This window comes from Cololabis saira, chromosome 11, assembly GCF_033807715.1.
Source record: "Cololabis saira isolate AMF1-May2022 chromosome 11, fColSai1.1, whole genome shotgun sequence".
Taxonomy (NCBI): Eukaryota; Metazoa; Chordata; class Actinopteri; order Beloniformes; family Belonidae; genus Cololabis; species Cololabis saira.
Window position 1 is genome coordinate 5,119,249 of NC_084597.1, and position 19,608 is coordinate 5,138,856.

The 19,608-nt window shown below is 39.8% G+C and overlaps 1 protein-coding gene across 1 annotated transcript in view; it reads right to left on the reverse strand.

Annotated features, from left to right (window-relative positions):
• brinp1 (bone morphogenetic protein/retinoic acid inducible neural-specific 1) overlaps positions 1-19,608 on the reverse strand; it is a 296,156-nt gene that overhangs the window by 119,787 nt on the left and 156,761 nt on the right. Inside the window, exon 3 of the mRNA XM_061733573.1 lies at positions 279-469. Within this exon, the coding sequence (XP_061589557.1) occupies positions 279-469 (191 nt within the window). The remainder of the gene's footprint in view (positions 1-278; positions 470-19,608) is intronic.

Sequence of the window (19,608 nt, forward strand, 5' to 3'; positions counted from 1 at the left end):
CTTTTTCTCTATCATTAAGGTTTAAGTACCGTAATACATTTTACGTTATAGTCATGTCTAAGTATTAGCAGTTTCTTCTCAAGTTAAACTTTTCTACACAAATGTTATTGTTATTTTTCTTAGACAATAGTTCTGTTTGGGCCAGTTTATGAAGTATTTCATTGACATGAAACCATGTTAGTAATGCACAAACAATGAGTTCAAAGTAAATCAGTGTGAAGTAAGAAGTGTTAATCGAGCAGAGAGGAGAATAAATGAAACAAGTGAACCTCTCTTACCTCCCAGGGTGGCTGAGATGAGAATGTGGGTTCCATATTTCTTGATGATGGTGTCGATGAACTGCTGGGTTGTGGGTCTGCGGCCCAGCAAGCGAACGCTACGCTGGAAGTCTGGCATAAGTGGCACGGGGTTCCGGATGAGGTCCCTTCTCTCGATCGCAGTGTTCCTCACCTTCCAACGTGCAAATTCCCTAATAGAAACAAAAAACAACAAGCGCTCACAGTGAAATCACTCAGTATGTGCCAATAAAACAGGATTAATTACAGAGGCTATACATTAATTATACAGACTTGGTCTCCACGAATGTGTTTGTCAGAAAACACTTCTGGCGGTTCACATAGTGGTCTTTCTCATCAATAAAACAAGAGAAAGGACTGGAGGGTTTTAACTATTTACAAGGCAGATGTGGGTTCTGGTCATGTTAAATTGGCATAAAAACAAACAACAAGTGTATGTGTTTTAGGGATGGGCGGTATGGACTAAAAAATGTATCACGATAATTTCTGGCATTTATCCCGATAACGATAAAAATGACGATAAAAAAAATACGAATTCAACTCCATCTTTGTAACTATAAATCTATCTCACTCTCAGATCCACCATGTTTGTTACACAAAAACGTCATCAATGGGAATGTATCCTTTTTTCTTTCTTTCTTTCTTTTTTTCTTTCTTTCTTTCTTTCTTTCTTTCTTCCTTCCTTCTTTTTTCCCTTCATTTCTTTCTTTCTTTCTTTCTTTCTTTCTTTCTTGCTAATTTCCTTCCTTCCTTCCTTCCTTCTTTCCTTCCTTCCTCCTTCCTTCCTCCATCTTCCTTCATTCCTTCCTTCCTTCCTTCCTCCATCTTCCATCCATCCTTCCTTCCTGCTTCCTTATCCATCTTCCTTCCTTCCTTCCTTCCTTCCTTCCTTCCTTCCTTCCTTCCTTCCTTCCTTCCTTCCTTCCTTCCTTCCTTCCTTCCTTCCTTCCTTCCTTCCTTCCTTCCTTCCTTCCTTCCTTCCTTCCTTCCTTCCTTCCTTCCTTCCTTCCTTCCTTCCTTCACGTACGTTGTGCGTGGATTTAACACAGAACCATAAATCAGTTTTACACAAAAACGTCATCAACATGAATTTATCATTTTTACCGTGAGATACAAATTCTTACTGTGGGGAATTTTTTTGACGGTTTATCGTGAACGGTAAAATATCACCCATTCCTAATGTTTTTAAAGAATAACCACAAAAAGAGAAAAAAAATATATAAAATTGTATTTTTAACAATGTGCATGGATTCTCATTTGTTTTGGATCAGCATGAACTCAAGATACTTCATACAGCTTTTAAAAGGCCAGTCAGTTTATTGTCTGAGTTAGTTCTGATTATTTTAGCAGCTTACACTGTTGGAAACAAACAGGTACGATATAATTGTCTCTGGAAACCGTAGTTCCAACAATTGTGATAAAGCTGTACTTGCTGTACTTAAAAGCTTGGTTCCTGATTGCAACATAACTGATGACAAACTTAATCATGGCGATGACAATTTACAGGTATTTCAACAAATCAAAAGGAGTTTGAGAAAACAAGAGTAAGTTGACAATGTTTGATATTTTTGTTGCTAAGATATGTCTGATTACTACGGAGCCCCTCTGGTGACATTTGAAAAAAATTAAATAATGCGTGGCCACGCATTACTGTAATAACTCGTATAATATAAGAATAAAGTCATAATGTTGCGAGAATAAACTCGTAATATTACGAGAATAAAGTCGTAATATTATATCTTTAAAGTTTGATTATATAGGGAATAGAATGTTTGGTGGCCGTGGGAGCTGCTTGAGCCCAAACTGTCATACAGTATGAGATGTTTGAGAAAATCATAGCATGCATGTAGAGCAGAGCGGCCTGGTTAGGTACGTACTGTCAGATTAACTTAATGTGATAATACTGCAAGCGATTCCATGCTGATCGGATTGTTTACTTCAGAAACAGCTGATCGACCCGAGGCCGGCCGGCCCGGCAGCGAGACCTGCAGACGTCCCAGCGGAGTTACGGAGGAAAACACATCCGGGACGCAGAGGAGGATCGAAGCAGCAGGAAAAAAGATGACGGGTTGAGGCAACGGAGGTTAGAAAAGTGGAGGTTTAAGATGTGCCTCCCCCTGTGTGTTGAAAAAAACGATTTTCTGATTCTAAATCGATTCTCATATTAATTCCTAAAAATCGATTTGTATATCTAAAGATCGATTTTTTTTTTTCATCATTACATTACAACTTTTGGTATTTTTTTGTTTATGCCCAAAAAAGGAATGTTTTGTTGGACTAGAGAATAACTGGTGCCATATTTTTGCCTTTAAATATGTTTAAAGGTATGAAACATTAAAGATTTCAGTTATAATTGCATAAATTGTCTATATTTCATTACTTTATATACTGTCTTGGGGTTACATTTGCATAAAATGCGAAAAACCTAATTCTCAAAAATTAAAAACCGAAAAAGACAGAAAAAGGAAAAAATAAAAACGGAATGGGGGAAAAATTAAAACTGATTTCTTCCGGCCTTTACAGCACCATTAGCTGCCAATACTTGCTGTTGAATCTCAATATAATACTAGTATTCATATGTTGCATAACTACACAGTCATATCATTCATGCAACAGCTCAAAAAACTGTTTTAATAACACTAACCCAAATCAACATTGAATCAAATCTTGATAATCGATTCTGAATTTTAAGAATGAGAATAGATTCTTGAAATTTGAATCGATCAAGAATCAATCGATCAGGAATGTGTCTGCACCATGATATTCTCGACCACAATGTCTCCATTGCCGGCTTTCACACCAAACAGCCGACAGAGACTGGGCCAAGAGCAGCAGGTACAAAGGTAAGGGGCTCTCCGTTCCAGTGGACGACCGTTGGTGCAATCCTACTCATGTCAATATCAAGGAGCAAATCTTTGACTGAACTTTGTGCTGCTGGACTTCGACCATACTATCTACCCAGGGAGTTCAGGTCATCATGGTGACTGGTTATGTGCAGTACTGGAGTTGAGGGCGGATGAGTGGGGAGGGCATCCCCCCCAGAAATAAAAACGGTCAAAATATCCCCCCTTTCCATCCCTCATGTCATTTCATCAATGAATGTGGTTTTACTGCTATTTCAACATTTAGAGTCATCACCAGAAAAATAACACCAGAAAAATAACTTATTTGACAATTTTCACCTGTTTCAAGTAAATTTTCACTTGAAATAAGTAGAAAAATCTGCCAGTGGGGAAAAGATTTATCTTCTTATTACAAGCAAAAAAATCTTGTTCCGCTGGCAGATTTTTCTACTTATTTCAAGAAAAAATTTACTTGAAACAGGTGAAAATTGTAGTTTTTTTCCAATGATGAGTCTTGTTTTAAATGTAATGAGATTTTTTTTTCACTAAAATGAGACATTTTAACTAGAAATAAGACAAATATTCTTGTTAAGATTTTGAGTTTTTGCAGTGATCCATTTAACTTATCCTGTGAAGGACAGAGTCATATTGATAAGTTCAGAAAAGTGTTTTTTATTGTTGTGTTTTGATGTATTTGATGTAAGCCCAGTGGATATTTAAAGCTTACAGAAGGCTGCATTTAACTGCTGCTATGTCATTCCTGCAGTATTTCTGCAGGTGTTTTGGTCACTGCTATTATTTGTAATATATTATAATATTTGTAATCAGCACAAATTATCTGTCCCCATATGATAAAATCCACCAACCCCCCTGATACTGTTTTACAACTCAAGTACTGGTTATGTCCCCCCTCTGCAAATCCAACGTGGCGCTGTGGCAAAATCATTTCCCTGCAAGGGGTAAATAAAGTCAATTCTCTTCTACGTTTTCTGAATTGCAGGCAAAAAATGCTATTTGAATTATAACATGTTTATAGATTCAGAGTGACATTGTCATTCAAATTTACTGCAGTTGAACTGTGATTGGTGCATTGTGTCGCCGTTCATCTGTGATTGTGTTCACTTTCATGGAAAACTGCTGAAGGATATTTCCTCTGCATGGTCCCCCCCCCCTACGCTAAGAGAGAAAACGCAAAAAGCCCAAATGGTTCTTGATCTTTCTACAACGAAAAAGAACACACTCTGTCGAGAGAGAGAGGCTTATTCCCCACAAAGTAATACAAGATTCAGTGATTTACTCTTCATGTACTGTGGCAAGAAAAAAATCGTATCAATTCCCATCCCTATACAGGACCCATGGGTGAGGGTCTACAGCCACCCCACATCCCTTCGGATCACCACATCTTGTGGGGATCTGGCCAGGGATTCCCCCAGGAGTCCAGGTACCAGGTCAGCAGGAGCCACCCAAGCATCCAGCAGTACCACCAGGTCCCAGGGAAAACCCACCACCGTCCACCAGGAGCTGAGCCCTCAACCGTAGCCGGCGAGAGAAGGGAGAGTGGGGAGAAAGGAGGAAGGAAATAATCAAGGCCACCGTGACCATATCGCACACACACACACCGACTTAATGACCAATGAGGACTGGTGAGCACATCTAGTCACATCAGGTCAGAAAGGTTATCATTAAGTTAATAGAAAGTGGTGCAGCTGCATGCAGAGTGACAGAAGATATTACAGTGTGTTGTCACTCGTATTGTATCAATTACTTTTGAAATGTGCAACAGATCCAGGCTCAGTTGTATGTTTCATTTGGAGTTAGGCAATAAAAGGTTTCCAGATATTAATGAAAACAGCTAATCTATTTCTACAAGTAAATGGTATTTTTTTCAAGTGTTATATATTCCGTAGGTTGGTCGAATGATTGATGTGCAAATAGGTTTTGGATTTCCAATTAAGAAGAATTGCTTTCTTGGGGATGGGTTAGAGTAAGAAGGACTGACTTCTATATTTAATTGGGAGAGATTGGTAAATTCAGTAAAATGACTTAGTTTACACAACAATGATGATAAAGGGATTCTGTAACTTTTTTAGGGCCCGAGCATTTACAGTGTGAAGGCCCTATTGTATCTGTAGGAATTTTTATTTTATTTTTTTCTCGTTTTTATTTTTCTGACGAAATGACGGCCTTTTTGCCCCCCTAAACGTGCCCCAAAAAGTCAACAAATTTTGCACGCCAGGCCCGGCGAAAAGTTTGATATTTAATGGTTTGCATTAATGGGCGTGGCCTAATGGCTCAACAGCGCCCCCTAGAAAACTTTGTGCCTCAAGCCCCACAATACGGTTTGACGTACATGCACGAAAATTGGTACATACCTGTATCATGTTGCAACTTAAAGAAAAGTTTCTTGCCGCTATGGCCGAAACCAAACAGGAAGTCGGCCATGTTGAATTAATCGTGTAAATTTGGCGCAATTTATGCCATTCCTTCGGCCGCTTCTTCGCCCGAACCGTAACGTGCATCCAGGTGTGTTATACATCAAAATCTCCATCCTGCGACGACGCGCATTACTATGACGATAGACGCCAAAAAGCGCGCCCCCCCATCATCTGAATGGTCCATACAGAAAAAAACTTCCTGCGGTTTGACATAAAGACTTGTGGGTGGTGTCATCGGACTCGGTTTTGAGTCCTTGAACATAATTGGTGCAAATTAACCCCGCCCCTTCTTCTGATTGGTCGATATTTGATAGTCCCTATTTTCTGCCATAACTTTTGAATGGTTTTATATAGAGAGTCGTGGGTGGTGTCATCCAATAAATGCCCAGGCCTGAATAATCTACATCAAGTCATACAAGCTTCCACTGCAGCCTGAACGTGCACAAGGGTGCGAGAGCCCGTTCATCGCTGCTTGCAGCTTTAATTTTGTTTTGTTTTTGTCATAGAAAAGATATTATTACAGATTTTTGTCCTGAAATTAGGATTGGGAGGGATTGTTGAATCACTTTCCCATCTGATTATCAGGAGGCCTGATTCTGTATCACCACTGGATCAAAGTTTGTAGATTCTTTTTTTTTTAATTTGTGATTTTCGTGATGTTTTTATCTTTGATTTGATTAAATATTACATATTTTAATTGTTGTTAATGTAGAAACTGTTTTCCTCCAATTCCAAACACGTCTCTGTTCATGATATGTAATCTATTGAACAAGAAGTGTTCAATTTTGGGAGTGCAGGCTGCTGCCCTCCCCCAAAAACCAAAAACATTGCTTTGTGCCTGAATCCTCCCAAAAAGCACCTTGGTAATCCACAAATCTGCTGGCAAATTGTTTTGGGAATTGATGAAATAAAAGATTAAGTGTTTTGGGAGAATACTCAGCCTTATGCACGGCATAAAGAGGGTGCAGCTTATCAAAATCATGCCGATCAGGGAGAAAATTAATTCTCAAGTTTACTAAAATATTAATATATATTAATATATTACAATATATATTAATAATAAAAAATGATTCTCATTTGTTGGGCATCTGCTACCACCAAGCGCTCACTTACGTCCACCTCAAGAACAGTGAATTGTTATTTCCAATCACATGCTTGTTCTTACAGGATTCTGTTTATGATGAAATGGTCAGCACAGATACTGACATACAGACTTTTATTAGGCGTTATTTACGTTATTGGTTATTTTAATATTCAGTCTTGTTGGGATTTTTTTCCATTTGGAATCGGGAATAAGCGATGGGAGAGAAAAGGAAGTAATATATATGATGTTTACAAGCTAAAAAAATGTTTCATTGTCGTTCACTGTAAATCACAGATACATTTTTATACAAATATGAATATATTGAATGTTCTGAAACACCAGATCAAACAAGTTTTATTAAGGGCAGACACTCTTCTACTAATACTCGTAGACTACTTAATATTATAGATCATTTGAATATCAATAAACAGGAAATGACTATTATATCTCTAGATGCAGAAAAAGCATTCGATCGGGAAATTTCTATTGACAACTTTACACAAATTTGGATTTGGCAAATCTTTTATCGACTGGATAAAGATATTATATAGCTCTCCCAAGGCATGTGTAAGGACAAACGATCAAATTTCAACAAGCTTTAATAGGGCTGAAGGATTTTTGAAAATAATCTAATTGCAATTTTTTTCCTCAATATTGCGATTGTGATTTAATATGTGATTATTTTTTCAAGGTCCTGTTCTCATGTATTTTTCAACTACACAAGCAATAAATCAGTCTGTTTTATAATAAACAATGTCAGATTTATTTAAAGCACAGATTACAACAATAAAAGTGTTATGGGTCGTTCTCTCTGAACCCAATCGCACGACAAAAAACCGGGTTAAACTTTAGCCAAAACAAGGTGTAGTTTAATAGAAAAACACAGAAAAACTCCCACGGGGAACAAAAAACCTTCTTCACAGGGAACTCAGAACTTCTTCACAAATAACTCAAAAGTCACAGGGAGAAAAAAAACAGTGCTCGTGGTGCTCGTTCACCTGCATGCTCGCTCCACAGTTTTGGGGTTTAGATAGTCGCGGTAGCCTAGCCTAGCTGTGATTGGGTCCCGGAACCTGGGATAGTTGCTGCTCGTGTCTCTGCCTGTTCATGTCTGTTTGTTTTTTTCTCTTGCAGATTTCCAGTGCTCTTTGTGCGTTTCCATATGTTTTTCGCGTCTTGGACTAGCAGCAGATGTCACCCCTCACCCCCAAAAAGAAAAAAAAAAAAAATGGGTATGTATGTATGTATATATATTAATAAAATAAATATATGTGATATATTTAAAGATATATCGTATATATTTTATATCAAAAATGCATATATATAATATATATATATGTTACGGCTAATGTAGAAAAACGGCTATTTTGCAAAGTACATACATTTTTAAGCTCATGGTGCGCGGAAATCACATTTTTTATCATCTCTCCAGTCTCGATGCTCCAGTCAGCTCCATACAATTGTCTCGAGCTGACAGGAGTATGCCATGGCAATTATAGCAATTATTCTGAGTCCAAATCCCATGCAGTATATTCCTCAATTGAGTATTCCGAAACGAATAATGCAAACTACAGATCACGTCATTGGCACCCCAGAATAGAGCGTTGCCACCGAGGTGGCAAAGCATCCGCTCTACCAGCCTTATAGGTCTTGGAAATGTACTGTAAATATCCAGTGTGACAGTCTTTGTGAGGAAACATCTATTCCACCTTCTCTTTGCACCTCCAAAACAGACAAACAGTTGTTACGTCTCTCTCATGGAAGGTGAAGGTCCTAAACCCGAATCGCACAAACCCGAAGCGCGCGCATGATGAGATGAGGTCTCTCCTCCTCCATTTGCACAAATTGATGAAACCAAAACAAACTAAGCAAACGTAATTAATTTGGTAGATAGAGTCCAGTTACTATAGAATAGCCTACAGTTCAGTTGAATGGATGAAATTCGCGCTTCAAACCGGTCACTTACAGTCGCCAATCAGTGCAGTTGGTGCGTAGCAGCCAATGGAAGAAGCCCATCTGCTGCACATGCTTGTTGTTGACAAGGCTGTTTATGGCTGTTGAAGAAGAATAACGTTACACTCCCTGAAAAAGTGTCGGGCCTGACACATCCAAAGCATTAACCGGCTATTGCCGTTTTTCTACATTAGCCGCCCTGACGGTTATTTTGCATATTAGCCGGCTATTTTGCAAAATAGCCGTTTTTCTACATTAACCTATATACCGTATTTTTGCAACCATAAGGCGCACATAAAATTCTTTTTTCTTTTTAAAAATGTGCTGCGCGCCCAATGAAACGGTGTGCCGTATCTATTACCTGTATTACGGTAATGTAAGGCGGACGTAAAGGGAGAAGGGGGCGTGTGAAGCACCTGTGAGTTGCGGACGTGAATGAGACCATCCTCAGACTGAAAGCAGTAGCGCTGGCGGAAGAAATGAAAATTGAAAATTTTCATGGAGGTCCATCTTGGTGCTTTCGCTTTCGCTTCACGGTGCCAGCGCAGCAGCTGCGCCCGGCGGATTATATGGAAAAGATGGAGAGCTTGCACTCATTCTGCAGCTGACACATCACCAACAAACACATCCAGCCCAGACACATCACCAACATGGACGGGGTGCCGCTCACGTTCCACATGCCGATGAATCACAAGGTGGAGTTAACGGGGACCCGCGCGGTGATAGATGGGACCCGCGCGGTGGAGAGACGGGACCTGCGCGGTGGAGAGACGGGACCCGCGCGGTGGAGAGACGGGACCCGCGCGGTGGAGAGACGGGACCTGCGCGGTGGAGAGACGGGACCTGCGCGGTGGAGAGACGGGACCCGCGCGGTGGAGAGACGGGACCCGCGCGGTGGGGGATCCACACAACGGGGTATGAAAAGTCGTAATTTATCGTTGTGCTTGCCTGCCACGCTGATGGACAGAAACTGCCGCCTATGGTGATTTTTAAAAGAAAAACTTTGCCTAAAGACGTTTCCAGCCGGAGTCATTATAAAGGCGAATGAAAAGGGCTGGATGGATGAAGGCATGATGATCCAGTGGCTGAGGCAGGTCTATGTGCGGCGACCCGGTGTTTTTTTTCACACATGCGTGGGCTAACGTGTCTGCTGGGACTGTTGTTCGGGCTTTTGCAAAAGCCGGCATTTCCGAGGCGCCGCACGGCACAGAAAGTGACTCTGACAGCGGGGAAATTCGGACTGGCGCAGCTGAATTAGCGGAGATCTTTAATGCAGAAACAGAGGATGAGGACTTTGAAGGGTTTGATTAATGTAAAAACTGAAATAAAATACAATCAAACTAAGTTTTGCTGCCGCTCTATTTTTAAATAAGCACACGTGTGTGCTTGTGTTTGTGTGTTCTGCAGCGCGCGTGTGTGTTTTGCGGCGCGCGTGTGTGCAGCTCCGTGTCTGTAGACTGCGCCTTTTGGGACGTATGTGTGTTTTAAATCCAAAAATTACACACAAAAATGAGGGTGTGCCTTTTCACACGGTGCGCCGAATGGTCGTGAAAATACGGTATATTTGGTTCTTACCAACATGGTATTAGCCATTAATAAACATGCAGACAAAAATAAAAAAAGAAACAGCATATAAATATTCATGGCTCATCTCTTTGTCAGCCAACTCTTTTATAGGCCATTGAATAGTAAAGTTTTCTCAACACCTCTTTCATCTCAGAGGTAGGAACAAAGCGCTGTTGTGATATGACCCATCAAGCTGAGGATATATTTGGTGCCAAAGCAAATACTGCCTTATAACCGACCAACAAAGATTATTTAACAAGACAGTGGTGATAGCTGAACATCTTTTCATGAGCAGATGTTGGTTTGGATCTTCTGAATTATCAGTGTTTTCTTCTCATTTATTTTTGCCTGGGCAACTGTAACTCAAGTCCTGTCGTTTTCACATTTGGTAAGTTAAGGGGGGCTGGATCATTTATTACTTTGAAAAATGTTAAAAGCATTTGTGAAAACATACAAAAACATGAAATCCAATCCAAATGGCTATTATAAAAACAATACTTCCTAGTGTTTACCTTTTAAAAACCCTCCATGTAGCAGTACCACTTCACAGGGGAAGAGTATCACAAGACACTTCATATGAAGTGAGTCTTTAGTGGGGAATAGTATAACAATGTATGTTGTCGGTAGAGATGGGCGGTATGGACTAAAAAATGTATCACGATAATTTCTGGCATTTATCCCGATAACGATAAAAATGACGATAAAAAAAATACAACTCCACCTTTTTAACTATAAATCTATCACCACATTTCAGAAACCTTCCTTCCTTCCTTCCTTCCTTCCTTCCTTCCTTCCTTCCTTCCTTCCTTCCTTCCTTCCTTCCTTCCTTCCTTCCTTCCTTCCTTCCTTCCTTCCTTCCTTCCTTCCTTCCTTCCTTCCTTCCTTCCTTCCTTCCTTCCTTCCTTCCTTCCTTCCTTCCTTCCTTCACGCACACGTACGTTGTGTGTGGATTTAACGCAGAACCATAAATCCGACTTTACACAAAAACGTCATCAACGAGAATTTATCGTTTTTACCGTGAGATACAAATTCTTACCGTGGGGAATTTTTTGGACGGTTTATCGTGAGCGGTAAAATATCGCCCATTCCTACTACTCGGCACGTTAGACCCCTAGTGGAAAATCACCAAACCGAGGCGAGCCGGGCCGAGTAGGTACTAGTAGAAAAGCTGTTGACACCACAATCCATCCATTATCATCTCTGAGGGTTTCAAACTCTCCTTTTTGTTTTTGATTTATATATTTTCCATCAGTTACCTTATTATTATTATACCATTATTATTTTCCTTTGAGGATTCATCAAATTTAATTGAATTCAATGCCAGTATATAATAATTATAGCATACTAACGACCTACCATGTATGCATCATTAAAATCTTCGACAAAAGTGTGATCCTGTCCATGTTATTTATTCTGAACACTCATAAATAATTTAAGTATTTCATTAAGGTTGACATCCATCTAATGTATCCTGCATGAAGGTCACAGACATTTTCACACAGGCAAATGTAATGCACCTGACCTCCCACACAAGTTACTTAAACACCATAAAGCAGCAATCTCCTCCGTTGCCGTCTCCCTTCCATTCAGCTCAATGCCATTTATCTCCTCTTAACTTTCTTTGATAGGTCATTAAACTGGTCTGAGAACCATAAAGTAAAGTACTGAATCATGTCACATGTTCCATCGTCTGGCATGTCTCATCTGGGCCAGAGGGGCTGGAGTGCATGTGGCCGCCACATAACGTTTTATATAATAATTGAAGTGGCCGAGCCATGAGACTCATTCGGAGACAATAAATTGATATCTAAGAGAAGGGATGAGGAGCAGCGATAGTTAAGGGTGCTGGAGCTGGACAGAGCCTGAGAGCTAGGGGTGGAACAATATATCGTGCCACGAAATTTCACGATACAAAAACGTCACGAAACGTGTCGTGGAGGTGACAAACTGTATCGCGATATTGGGTTATTAATATTAATCTATTGTGTTGACTAGTAACGCACATCCGACCGCGACCGCGCGGACCAAAATCTTACTCCGCTCAGAAGAAACTAGTCCCGTTTTGAACTCTGAACTTTTACTGATGTAAGTCTGGTGTAGAGTTAAGCCTTACCTTATTAAATTAAACCTTTTTCAGGTCGTGAGTAGGATAAACACGGGGACAACTTCTGCTGAGTTCCAGTGTACTTTAATGTCCCTCAACAGTGTAGGATTTTAGAACATCAACACAGCACCTAGTGCCGTACTGTGGCGTATCACTCCGCCCAATCTAAAACAGACTAATCACTACAGATAAACTGACTAGTGTCATTATAGTCCCTGATTTACATCAGAATATAAAGAATATATTTATAAAATAATGAACCCTGAATTACCAAAATAACCTTCTTAACAAAAATAAATCTCCTCTTACACTTATAAGGTGAGCATGAATCAATCTTTTTTATGATGTAAAATTGTATGTATTTATTTACTTTTATTTATTTATTTAATTTTAGTTGTTACATTTCTGGAAAAGAAAAAAGTCAAGTCACACATGAGAGAAACTATTCAGTTTGTGTCTAAATATTTGTACTTGTATGAAACTGAAGATCATAATGCAAACCTGACATTTACTTTTAGTTCAGTTTGTGGAAAATGGTTGGCCTGGCTTTCTCTTTAAAACTTAAACAGTTATAAAGCATTACAAACTGGAACAATAGGGCAAACGCACAGTATTGTTTTGTATTTTGTGTCTTTCAAATAAAAGACCATTTTTTCCAGTCATATGTTCCTCATTCAAGGTTGTTAAAAAAATACTGCTATAATATCGTATCGTTATTGTGACCTCAATATCGTGTATCGTATCGTGAGATTAGTGTATCGTTACATCCCTACTAAGAGCAGACTCCAGGATATCTGCTGCAATCCCTGTTTCTTTCTTGCGGCTTCAGCGCAGCAGCTTGCTCTAGTTTCCAGAAACATCATCATGCTCGTGCAGCAGCGCGGGCTGAATCAGCACAGTCTAAAAGGTGAGCCCTGTCCTACCAGATGAACACGTCGGTCTTTGCAGAGCTGAGGAATGACAAACTCTCAGCGGGAACACTTCTGCAAATCTGCCACTAAGCAGTAAAGTCCTCTGTTGATGTTGTATGCGATTACAGAGAGTAAGGGGAAAAGGCAAACCGGGCTTTTTTCCCTGTCTATTGTGAAAGTCTATACTGATTTTGTATAAATATTAATTCGCTTGTCTCAGAACAACGCTCACTTCTTACCCTCGCCTGGTACTCCAGACTCAAAGTATCAAAGGGCCTGTTCTTTGAGAGAGTTGTCAGGATTGTATCTTCAGAATGTTGGCAGCGCTGTGAAGTTGTGCGTTTAACAGTCCGCTGACAGAACGTAATGGAACTTTAAAGACTAATCGAGAGTGCTGAATAGAGCATTAAAAGTTGCTGCCGTCACGCCGAGCTTAGGCAGACAGTCACATTGCTGACTGTGTGTCAGAAAATTCAAACTAAGTGACCAATCAATTAGAGGGCACCCACCTATTTGTAAGGAAGGCCTTAGATGAAGCTATTAAAAAGCACTCTGCTGTAGCTCTTATTCACAGCGTCTATTTTTCAAAGCAAATGCTTCTTAGAATGGTTGTAAAATGCTTTTGCCCATTTACTTTCTTTTTTCACTCTGCATGAATGTAGAGAGCAGTAAGGGACATAATTTGGAATAGAAAAGAGGGCAATACTGTAAAAAATGACAATAATGAAAAAAGCAACGTTTTAGAGAACACAATAATGAAAATGAAATGTGACGTATACTTTTTATTTATTTGACTTTATGAAGTGCCGTGTTTGCTATTGTTATGTTTTCTGAAAGGTTGCTTTGTCTTTTACTATTGTGTTATGCAGTCATTTCGTACAGTATTAGGTAAAAAAAACACTGACAACTAGGGCTGGGCGGTATGGACTAAAAAATGTATCACAATAATTTCTGGCATTTATCCTGATAACGATAAAAATGACGATAAAAAAATACCAATTCAACTCCACCTTTGTAACTATAAATCTATCACCACATTCAGTCTTTGGAGCCAAATCACTGCTCTAAAAGATACTAAATACTAAACTACAACAATTAAATTGAATTGATCCTTTTTTCTTTCTTTCTGGTTCATTTCTTTCTTTCTTTCTTTCTTTCTTTCTTTCTTTCTTTCTTTCTTTCATATTTCTCTCTTTCTTTCTTTCTCATATTTCTTTCTTTCTTTCTCATATTTCTTTCTTTCTTTCTCATATTTCTTTCTTTCTTGCTCATATTTCTTTCTTTCTTTCTTGCTCATATTTCTTTCTTGCTCATATTTCTTTCTTTCTTTCTTGCTCATATTTCTTTCTTTCTTTCTTTCTTTCTTTCTTGCTCATATTTCTTTCTTTCTTTCTTGCTCATATTTCTTTCTTTCTTTCTTGCTCATATTTCTTTCTTTCTTTCTTGCTCATATTTCTTTCTTTCTTTCTTGCTCATATTTCTTTCTTTCTTTCTTTCTTTCTTTCTTTCTTGCTCATATTTCTTTCTTTCTTTCTTTCTTTCTTGCTCATATTTCTTTCTTTCTTTCTTGCTCATATTTCTTTCTTTCTTTCTTGCTCATATTTCTTTCTTTCTTTCTTGCTCATATTTCTTTCTTTCTTTCTTTCTTTCTTTCTTGCTCATATTTCTTTCTTTCTTTCTTGCTCATATTTCTTTCTTTCTTTCTTGCTCATATTTCTTTCTTTCTTTCTTGCTCATATTTCTTTCTTTCTTTCTTGCTCATATTTCTTTCTTTCTTTCTTTCTTTCTTTCTTTCTTGCTCATATTTCTTTCTTTCTTTCTTTCTTTCTTGCTCATATTTCTTTCTTTCTTTCTTGCTCATATTTCTTTCTTTCTTTCTTGCTCATATTTCTTTCTTTCTTTCTTGCTCATATTTCTTTCTTTCTTTCTTGCTCATATTTCTTTCTTTCTTTCTTGCTCATATTTCTTTCTTTCTTTCTTTCTTTCTTTCTTGCTCATATTTCTTTCTTTCTTTCTTGCTCATATTTCTTTCTTTCTTTCTTTCTTTCTTGCTCATATTTCTTTCTTTCTTTCTTTCTTTCTTGCTCATATTTCTTTCTTTCTTTCTTGCTCATATTTCTTTCTTTCTTTCTTGCTCATATTTCTTTCTTTCTTTCTTGCTCATATTTCTTTCTTTCTTTCTTTCTTTCTTTCTTGCTCATATTTCTTTCTTTCTTTCTTGCTCATATTTCTTTCTTGCTTTCTTGCTCATATTTCTTTCTTGCTTTCTTGCTCATATTTCTTTCTTGCTTTCTTGCTCATATTTCTTTCTTGCTTTCTTGCTCATATTTCTTTCTTGCTTTCTTGCTCATATTTCTTTCTTGCTCATATTTCTTTCTTGCTCATATTTCTTTCTTGCTCATATTTCTTTCTTGCTCATATTTCTTTCTTGCTCATATTTCTTTCTTGCTCATATTTCTTTCTCTTTCTTTCTTGCTCATATTCCTTCCTTCCTTCCTTCCTTCCTTCCTTCCTTCCTTCCTTCCTTCCTTCCTTCCTTCCTTCCTTCCTTCCTTCCTTCCTTCCTTCCTTCCTTCCTTCCTTCCTTCCTTCCTTCCTTCCTTCCTTCCTTCCTTCCTTAACCGTAAATCTGACTACACAAAAACGTCAACGGGAATTTATCATTTTTATCGTGGGGAATTTTTTTGACGGTATATCGTGAACGGTAAAATATCACCCATTCCTACTGACAACATATATTTTTTAACTAATGTTTATGGTTCATATGTTTTAAAGTGGGAGCGACTCACTGCCATTTGTCGGGTTTAATAGTGGGAATGTGGGTTAGAAATGCACCAGACCAGCTTTTTTAATCTCAATACTAATGCTTGGCATTTGCATATTTGTTGGTACCCAGCAGCAGTCTGACACTATTGAAAAATGAACTGAATACCTTTGCAATGTGGGAGACCCGAAAGGCATCGGGTGGAATCTCAACATTGCATTCCAATCTCAATAAATTTGTAGGCCAAACAGGTAAGGTATAAATGTCATGAACTGGGTCGTTTTGCAAATTGAAGTAAGTAAAACACAGCAGCTGAAACCGAACATTCATACAAAACTAAATCTATGTCTTTATCATACATCAGCAGCAAGTTTAAAGTGAACAGACTGGTTCATGGATTTCTTTCATCCACTTATTTTATGAACACTTGGACTGAAATCTGATCTAGATATTCGGTCGGAGCATCACTAGTCCTGGTATCTCTACAAAACGTGGGAGGGATGGATGGATGGATGGATGGATGGATGGATGGATGGATGGATGGATGGATGGATGGATGGATGGATGGATGGATGGATGGATGGATGGATGGATGGATGGATGGATGGATGGACGGACGGATGGATGCATGGATGGATGGATGGATGGATGGATGGATGGATGGATGGATGGACGGACGGATGGATGCATGGGTGGATGGATGGATGCATGGATTGATGGATGGATGGATGGATGGACGGACGGACGGATGCATGGATGGGTGGAGGATGGATGGATGGATGGATGGATGGATGGATGATTGAGGGACGGATGGATGGATGCATGGATGGATGGATGGATGCATGGATGCATGGACGGACGGACGGATGCATGGATGGGTGGAGGATGGATGGATGGATGATGGATGGATGATTGGTGGATGGATGGATGGATGGATGGATGGACGGACGGACAGACGGATGGATGGATGACGGATGGATGGATGGATGGATGATTGAGGGATGGATGGATGGATGATTGAGGGATGGATGGATGATTGAGGGATGGATGGATGGATGGATGATTGAGGGATGGATGGATGGATGATTGAGGGATGGATGCATGGATGGATGGATGATTGAGGGATGGATGGATGGATGGATGGATGCATGGATGGATGGATGGATGGATGGATGGATGGATGATGGATGGATGATTGAGGGATGGATGGATGGATGATTGAGGGATGGATGCATGGATGGATGGATGATTGAGGGATGGATGGATGGATGGATGCATGGATGGATGGATGGATGATTGAGGGATGGATGCATGGATGGATGGATGATTGAGGGATGGATGGATGGATGGATGCATGGATGGATGGATGGATGATTGGTGGATGGATGGATGGATGGATGGATGGATGGATGGACGGACGGACGGATGGATGGATGGATGATTGAGGGATGGATGGATGGATGATTGAGGGATGGATGGATGGATGATTGAGGGATGGATGGAAGGATGGATGATGGATGGATGGATGGATGGATGCATAGATGGATGGATGAATGGATGGATGGATGATGGATGGATGGATGGATGCATAGATGGATGGATGAATGGATGGATGGATGATGGATGGATGATGGATGGATGGATGATGGATGGATGGATGGATGGATGCATAGATGGATGGATGGATGGATGGATGGATGATGGATGGATGGATGGATGGATGATGGATGGATGGATGGATGAACGATGATGGATGGATGGAGGATGGAAGGATGGATGGATGATGAATGGATGGATGGAAGGATGGATGGATGGATGCATAGATGGATGGATGGATGGATGGAAGGATGGATGGATGCATGGATGGATGGATGGATGATGAATGGATGGATGGATGGATGGATGGATGCATGGATGGATGGATGGATGATGAATGGATGGATGGATGGATGGATGGATGGATATATTTGCTCCACCAGGGCTGTAAATCTGCACCTGCCCCTCGTGTCGTCTTTGTTCCCTCCACCAGCGACTGCGGCGCGTTCATCAAACAAATGTTAAAATAAGTACCACCTCGCTGGTTTTTGACATTCTACAACAGAGCTGACATTCTATGAAGCACAGTAGGTTGCCACTAGGTTACCATGGCGATACAGTGATGGATGAAAAAAACAGAAAAACACCGGCAGCGGGTTTATGTCTTATCTTTTTATATATAAAAACAGTGACATTACAGGGACTAAAAGATGTTCAGAGTCAGAAGAAAACTGCAAAAATTATTATTTATTAAAACTAAATCAATCTATACACATAAAAACCACCAACAATGTCAGAATTCTGGGTGTAGTGATGGACTCAGACCTGAATCTGGCAAAAGACATGAAGGCAATAACAAAGTCCGCCTACGACCACCTTAAGAACAGACCCAATGTCTCAGCAAGACCTGGAGACACTAGTCCATCATCCATCTTTAGTAGCTTGATTATTGTAACAGCATCTTTACAGTCCACCTTAATAGTCAGTTAGACAACTGCAGCTCATCCACAACTCTGCTGCTCCAGTCCTCACTAGGACCAGAAACCTGGACCACATCGATCCACATTAGTCCAGCTCTGAGGTCTTTACACCAGCTGCCTGTCCCTCAGGGGACAGACTCTAAAGTTCTGGTGCTGATCTATAAAGTTCTGGTTCTAGTCTATAAAGTTCGGGTGCTGATCTATAAAGTTCTGGTGCTGATTTATACAATTCTGGTGCTGATCTATAACGTTCTGGTGCTGATCTATAAAGTTCTGGTGCTGATCTATACAGTTCTGATGCTGATCTCTAAAGTTCTGGTGCTGATCTATAAAGTTTGCTGATCTATAAAGTTCTGGTGCTGATCTATAACGTTCTGGTGCTGATCTATACAGTTCTGATGCTGACCTACAAAGTTCTGGTGCTGATCTATAACGTTCTGGTGCTGATCTCTAAAGTTCTGGTGCTGATCTCTAAAGTTCTGGTGCTGATCTCTAAAGTTCTGGTGCTGATCTATAAAGTTCTGGTGCTGATCTATAAAGTTCTGGTGCTATTCTATTAAGTTCTGGTGCTGATCTATACAATTCTGGTTCTGATCTATACAATTCTGGTGCTGATCTATAAAGTTCTGGTTCTGGTCTATACAGTTCTTATGCTGATCTATAGAGATCTGGATGGTCCAGGACCAGAAGAGACCAGGGCCCTCCCTCTTCCAGACCCCTCAGGTAATCTGGATCCAGTTTTTTTTTTTTTTCTAAACTTTTTTTACCCGTTTTTTTCCCCCATTTCATCACCCAGTGCTCCTACCTAAGTGACAGTCCTGGGCATTGCCATCCTCTAACAACCCCGGGAGGGCCCAGCACTGAGCTCAGGTCTCCTCCTTAAAGGTATTGTGACATAATTTTTAAAATGCTTTTAACACTATTAAAAGTCTTGGCCAATATCCCTCAAAAGGTATAACAAGAAAAACTTCACTCCAGTACTCCATGCCTGGCTTTTGCGCAGTGAAAAACGCGTCCTTTTCCCCCTTTCCTGTCAATCATTGCCCCGCTCCTCCTCCCAACCTCCTCCAACCCAACTGCTACACACTTCTGCCGTCTCCACACACACGCATGCACACCGAACCACAAACACCCAC